General features: G+C 60.0%; 1 protein-coding gene across 1 annotated transcript; it reads left to right on the top strand.

Moving 5' to 3' along the window:
* The first annotated feature begins 346 nt into the window (after window positions 1–346).
* Window positions 347–5948, top strand: IRX1 (iroquois homeobox 1). The gene is made up of 4 exons (XM_039468779.1): window positions 347–907; window positions 3781–4816; window positions 5169–5241; window positions 5532–5948. The coding sequence occupies exons 1-4, from the start codon at window positions 632–634 to the stop codon at window positions 5587–5589; spliced, it is 1443 nt and encodes a 480-aa protein (XP_039324713.1). The 5' UTR covers window positions 347–631; the 3' UTR covers window positions 5590–5948.
* Window positions 5949–6167: the final 219 nt, after the last annotated feature.

The raw sequence follows: 6167 nt of genomic DNA, 5'->3' as shown, positions 1-6167 counted from the left end.
GGTGGAAGAGCCGGCGCGGAGTTGTTTTTGTTGCAAAGGGGACACACCTAGGCCGCGAAACTGCAAACCCGGTGTCAGACAACTGTAAACCCGTGTCGACAGGTTGTCAGACAGCCGCGGGGGCTGGTCGGGAAAGAGCCCGCGGCCTCCGGGCCCGCACCCCGCCGCCCCGACGCGCGCGCCCACCGCGGGAGGAGCTGGCCCGGCCGGCGAGGGGCACCACGTGCTCGCGGGAGGGGCGGGAGCGGCCTGCGAGGGCGGGAGGGAGGCAGGGAGGGGGCGGGAGGGGAGCCATGGGCGGGGCCTGAGCTCAAGGGGATGCCAATCAAAGCATCAACTTCAAATTGTGTCTGAAAGCCCCGCCGCCGAGCGGAGGGCGGCCGCCGCAGTCGGCGCGCGATCGCGGATCCGGGCGCAGCCGGGAGCCGGGCGCCTGCGAGCACCGGGCCGAGGAGGAGCCGCCACCGGCCCCCGTCTCCCGGCCCGCCCGAGCGCGCCCGGCCGGCCGCCCGCTCCTCCCCAGGCCCCTCGCGGCGCCCCCCCTACCACCCGGCCCCCCTCCGGCCGGCCTCCACCTCCCTCTCCGCGACTTTAATTCTCGCCCGGGGCGGCGACCGCGGAGTCCGCGGACATGTCCTTCCCGCAGCTGGGCTACCCACAGTATCTGAGCGCCGCGGGGCCCGGAGCCTACGGCGGCGAGCGCCCGGGGGTGCTGGCTGCAGCCGCGGCGGCGGCGGCCGCTGCCTCGTCGGGCCGGCCCGGGGCCGCGGAGCTGGGCGCCGGCGCGGGCGCTGCTGCGGTCACCTCGGTGCTGGGCATGTACGCGGCGGCGGGACCTTACCCCGGCGCGCCCAACTACAGCGCATTCCTGCCCTACGCCGCGGACCTCAGCCTCTTCTCGCAGATGGTGAGTGCCCACGGCCTCTCCTCCAATGCCTCGCGGGCTCCAGAAAAGGGGTGACGGGTCGCCCTGGAGGGAGAGAGGATGGGGGGACCCGGCCCGGACGAGGAGCTAGAAAGGTCCGCGGGCAGGTTCCAGGCGGCGGAGGCCGCGGCCCCTGGGGACGCAGGAGGGCGGGGAGGCCCGGCGGTTGACTGCTGGGCCGTCTCCGCCTGGGAAAGGAAGGCCCCGGGCCAGGAATCGGGTCGCGAGAGAGTCCAGAGAGGCTGCAGAAGCAGGCCCTGGGAGCGCTGCCCGAGCTGGAGGTCAGGGGCAAACTGGCTTGGCTCTGCCAGGGCGCCGGGGCAGGCCCACTGGGTTCCCGCAGCTCGGCCCGGCGCGGCAGGACTGCTCTTCCCCGCCGCGGGTCCCGCTCGCTCGGCCTCTTCAGTTTTCGAATTGAGTCTGGAAAACTTGGTTTTCGCCCTCTTAGCAGCTCCGAGATAGTTGTATCCGAGTTGGCCAGACCCCTTTGAAGCCTAGTAGAGTCAATCAAAATAATCTTAACAAAAGAGGTCCAAAAGGTGGAGAGGTCTCTCACGGCGTGTGTGCGGATTTGACATTAAACAAAAATTAAGTTACAGTAATGTTTTGGTGTCTGAAACGGTGTTTGGTTTTACTTTTGTAAGTTGCCAAAGTTTTCATTTCATTTGCACCGAAAGAAAAGCACTTTTCTTCCTGCATTACATAATGGAGGATTAAAGAAAACAGTGGCCCTTGGTTTAAAATAAATGGTGTCCTCTCAGCCTCCCGTCCCAGTGGGTGTTAGATGTGGGGGGAGGCGGCTGCACACTTAATTCTCCGCAGGGACGCTGGCCCGTCTGCCGGTCCAAATGATCCATTTTCTTTGGTCTGACTGCAAGGTCGGGTTTAAACTTCGGACGGCTGGTGAATTGCGTGGCGGGCGCAGGGCCCTGGGAGGCAGCCCCCTCCTGGGTCACTGCCTCCGAGAAACAGTAATTCCAGGCACACCCGATGTCTCCCCGCTCCCCGGAGGAGAAGCGGGGAGCAAACACCCCCCAAGTGTGCACAAGCAAAGAGCGTGTTTCCCTGTAACTTTTCTTTTAGTTTTGAAAGAAAGCGGCCCGACTGCCTTTCAGGTCTCTTACTATCGAAAAAGATCAGCCCCCATTTTGTTCAGGCTGCGGGGAGGCCCCGACGCGATGAGAGATTTACAAGGTGTCCTTTCAAAAAGAATTCCCAGTGGAAACGAGGCTGAAATGTCTTCTTTACAATTACAACCAAAATAATTAGAAAAGCACAAAGTACGTTTTGCAACAATTGGACAAAAACGAAATCTGGCCGCGGAAACCTTTCCGCTGTGGCCTCAGTCGTCAAACTAATTAGTCCAAGAAATCTTCTGGTCTTTACAACTTCTCAGAGCCCGGGGCTCACTTTGCCAACATTGCAACCAGACCATTTTTACATAGAGGAGGGAAATTTTTTTACAGAAATCGCAAATGCAGTTGTGTGCCATTTGGGAACCCTGCCTGCGTGTGCCGGGGTGGCAGAGAGATTTACTGTGAGGACCTGCGCCCTTTGTGGAGAGCTGGGGAAGGGAGATGCTTGCTGTTTTGAGGTTTTTTTTTTTTTTTTTCCCCCTCCCTAGAGGCATAAAATGTAAAAAATCTTTTCACCCAAAAGGTGTGTGTTTCCTCCAGCTCTCCAGCTGGTTCTTAAAGAGTAAATACAAACCCAAACCCTGATTCTAGGCCTAGGTTTCTAAACCGTTTTGATTGGGTGTTAGGAAGTCAAAAGATAAAATTGCATTTGAATGTCTGTCTGGGCAATTTATGGTAATAATGAGGCCTAATGAGGTTGTTAGAAAGATAAAATGTTATTTACCAAAAAACCTGATGGGATAATTTGACTTGCTGTGTTTTACTACTGATGATAAAAAGAATATTGATTGCAAATAAATCACCGCCTCTAAATGCCTGCAAACAGTTTGTGTTTGCTCCCTCCAGATCAAAGTCAAACTTAAGAGATGAAGTAACTGAGAAGAGGCCTAGAAAACTGAACCGGTTTCGCTCCTGGCGGCCGGTGGCTCCCAGCGCTGGCGTTAATATTTTACAGGCTAAGCCTTCCTTTTGTATTTTTTTTTAAAATGGTGTTTTTGTTATTATTGTAGGTAATGGCCGGGATTAAAATTTTAAATTACCTGTCACCACTAAAGACCTTTAAATGTGGGCTAACCATTATATGCAGATTAATTTGGAAGGCCAGGGAGTGTGCTTTCGTTTTAAATTGCTGGAGGATTTAGACATTTAGACTGGTAGAAAACCCGGGATATTTTTTTTTTTTTTTTTTTTTTTTTTTTTATTGAGCCCCTTCAGGGTCGCAGGGAGGAGGCTGGGGCTCTGAGCCCTTAACGTTTGTAGAAATGGCTTTATCAGCTCAGTTGAAAGGTTTTTCCCTCTAGCTAGTGAAAGATAAACTTGGAAATGCAGTTTTCTCCAGCGGTTGGTGACGGGGACAGGGGTCGCCCAGGGAACTGGCAGGGGCTGCGGCTTGTGTTGTACTGTTCTGGAGATGCACCGTTTGGGGAACTTTTCTAGAGTGGCAAAAAAGCTCTCCATAGTGGGTGAGAGGGCATTCCTGAAGTCGGCTCAGGTCCTGGCTCCCCTTCTCCCCAGCAGTGAACTGAGGAAGGGGGGACTTCCGGATCTGCCGAGCACTGCAGAGCCCTGCAAAGCGCCCTGGCGACCCTGGAGGCCCCAGGAGCGGGTGTTTCCCACTTTCCCAGCTTGGGGACTCATCTCTCTCTCTCTCTCTCTCTCTCTCTCTCTCTCTCCACCTCCCTCTTCTCTCTCCTCGCTGGCTGTATCCTGTGGCTGCAGGGCTCGCAGTATGAACTCAAGGACAACCCTGGGGTGCACCCGGCCACCTTTGCAGCCCACACGGCGCCTGCTTATTACCCCTATGGCCAGTTCCAATACGGGGACCCCGGGCGACCCAAGAACGCTACGCGCGAGAGCACCAGCACGCTCAAGGCCTGGCTCAACGAGCACCGCAAGAACCCCTACCCCACCAAGGGCGAGAAGATCATGCTGGCCATCATCACCAAGATGACCCTCACGCAGGTCTCCACCTGGTTCGCCAACGCGCGCCGGCGCCTCAAGAAGGAGAACAAGGTGACGTGGGGTGCGCGCAGCAAGGACCAGGAAGATGGAGCGCTCTTCGGCAGCGACACCGAGGGCGACCCGGAGAAGGCTGAGGACGACGAGGAGATCGACCTGGAGAGCATCGACATCGACAAGATCGACGAGCACGACGGCGACCAGAGCAACGAGGACGACGAGGACAAGGCTGAGGCTCCGCACGCGCCCGCACCCGCTTCGGCCCTTGCCCGGGACCAAGGCTCGCCGCTGGCCGCCTCCGACGTTCTCAAGCCCCAGAACTCCCCGTTGGGCCTGGCCAAGGAGGCCGCCGAGCCCGGCAGCACCCGCCTGCTGAGTCCCGGCGCTGCAGCGGGCGGCCTGCAGGGTGCGCCGCACGGCAAGCCCAAGATCTGGTCCCTGGCAGAGACCGCCACGAGCCCCGACGGTGCGCCCAAGGCCTCCCCGCCGCCGCCCGCGGGCCACCCGGGCGCTCACGGGCCCTCCGCCGGCGCGCCGCTGCAGCACCCTGCCTTCCTGCCCAGCCACGGACTGTACACCTGCCACATCGGCAAGTTCTCCAACTGGACCAACGGCGCGTTCCTCGCCCAGGGCTCGCTGCTCAACATGCGCCCCTTCCTGGGCGTCGGCGCGCCCCATGCTGCGCCCCATGGCCCCCACCTTCCTGCACCTCCACCGCCGCAGCCGCCGGTCGCCGTGGTCCCCGGGGCGCTCAGCGGAGACAAGGCCTCGGCCCGCAGCAGCCCCACGCTCCCAGGTACCCCGCCGGGGGCCGTGCCCACCCGCCCCCTAGCTGGGAATGCAGAGGCCAGGCGGGGTGTGGTAGCCTGGGGTGCATCCTGGGCCGGGGGGAGGGTACCAGGCAGTGGCCGCCGAGTCCGGGGCTGTTCCCAATCCCTGTTTCCGTTTAGAAAGGCAGGCAAGTCCCAAGGGCTCTCCCAAGAGAGCTTTTCCCCACCTGCGGGCCTGCTCTGGGGTGGCGGTGGGGATGAGGGGGACGTGTCTCGGCGAACCTGCCTGAGCAGCAGGCAGGAGTTGGTGGAAGGGAGGCCTGGGCCCTCTGTCACTCGTCTCTCCGTCCTAACTGTGCCTCTTCCGATCCCTCGCAGAGAGAGACCTCGTCCCCAGGCCGGATTCGCCGGCCCCGCAGTTAAAGTCGCCCTTCCAGCCGGTACGCGACAAGTGAGTGCTGCTTGCTTTCGCTCTGGAGAGAGGCGGTGGGGAGGAGGGGTGGTCGGGACCCGGGCGGAACTGGTCGGGTGGCGGTGGGGGGCGCGCAGCGGTTGCAGAAGGAGCGCTCGCCGCCAGCCCTGGGCGCGGGGCGAGCGGAGGGGACTGGAGTTTCTCCCGAGCCGGGAGCCGCGCTGGCTGTCGGCTCCGCCCCTCGGGCTCCGCTGCAGGAACCCGCGACGCCCGGCGCTGCGCCCCGACTCACGGTGCTCCTGTCTTGTCTCGCTGTGTTTCCCATGCAGCTCGTTGGCTCCGCAGGAGGGAACGCCGCGGATCCTAGCAGCCCTCCCGTCAGCCTGATTAAGGGTCTTCTTTTACTTTTGCGGGGGGAGGGGGGAGGAGTTGGGGAGGGAGGGAATGTGGGAGGAATTAAGACAAATATTTCAGACTGGTGTAAAGGACAAATATGACAACGACGTCAAGGACTCCCATCCATCGCTTTCTGCAGAAAGGGGTTTGTTGGATCCCGAGCTCGCGCCCAGGCGGCCAGGCCTCTGCCGGCGGCTCGGGTGGCTGCGATGATCGGGTTCGGTAAATGCCCCCACGTGCTTGTGTCTCTTCCCCCCCTTTCTGTATATAGAGTGATTTCAGATTGTAAATAGCGCGTCAGCGAACTTGTCTAAATCATATATTTTTGTCTAATAAACTAAATGAAATGATGCCCCTCCCTGCTCCTGCTGCTGTGCCTGGCCAGCCTGTTTGTGTGAGTGTATGTGTGAGTGTGTGACAGAGAGAAAGAGAGTGATGTGTGTGTGATGGGGGTTACAGGGATCCTGGAACCCTGGGCGGTGCCCGAGGGATTGTGGCTGGGGAAGACGGACATCTCACAGGGGGGCTTCGGAGGCTGTTTCCACCAGAGAGGCCCGCGCTTTAAACAT

Source organism: Saimiri boliviensis, chromosome 1, assembly GCF_048565385.1.
Source record: "Saimiri boliviensis isolate mSaiBol1 chromosome 1, mSaiBol1.pri, whole genome shotgun sequence".
Classification (NCBI taxonomy): Eukaryota; Metazoa; Chordata; class Mammalia; order Primates; family Cebidae; genus Saimiri; species Saimiri boliviensis.
This window is presented reverse-complemented; position numbering and strand designations above follow the sequence as displayed.

Excerpts from the sequence above, each read along its gene's own strand:
- IRX1 (XM_039468779.1), top strand. The coding sequence starts at position 632 with ATGTCCTTCCCGCAGCTGGGCTACCCACAGTATCTGAGCGCCGCGGGG. Across the intron at positions 908-3,780 it reads TCAGCCTCTTCTCGCAGATG|GGCTCGCAGTATGAACTCAA; the intron begins GTGAGTGCCCAC and ends CTGTGGCTGCAG. Across the intron at positions 4,817-5,168 it reads CAGCAGCCCCACGCTCCCAG|AGAGAGACCTCGTCCCCAGG; the intron begins GTACCCCGCCGG and ends GATCCCTCGCAG.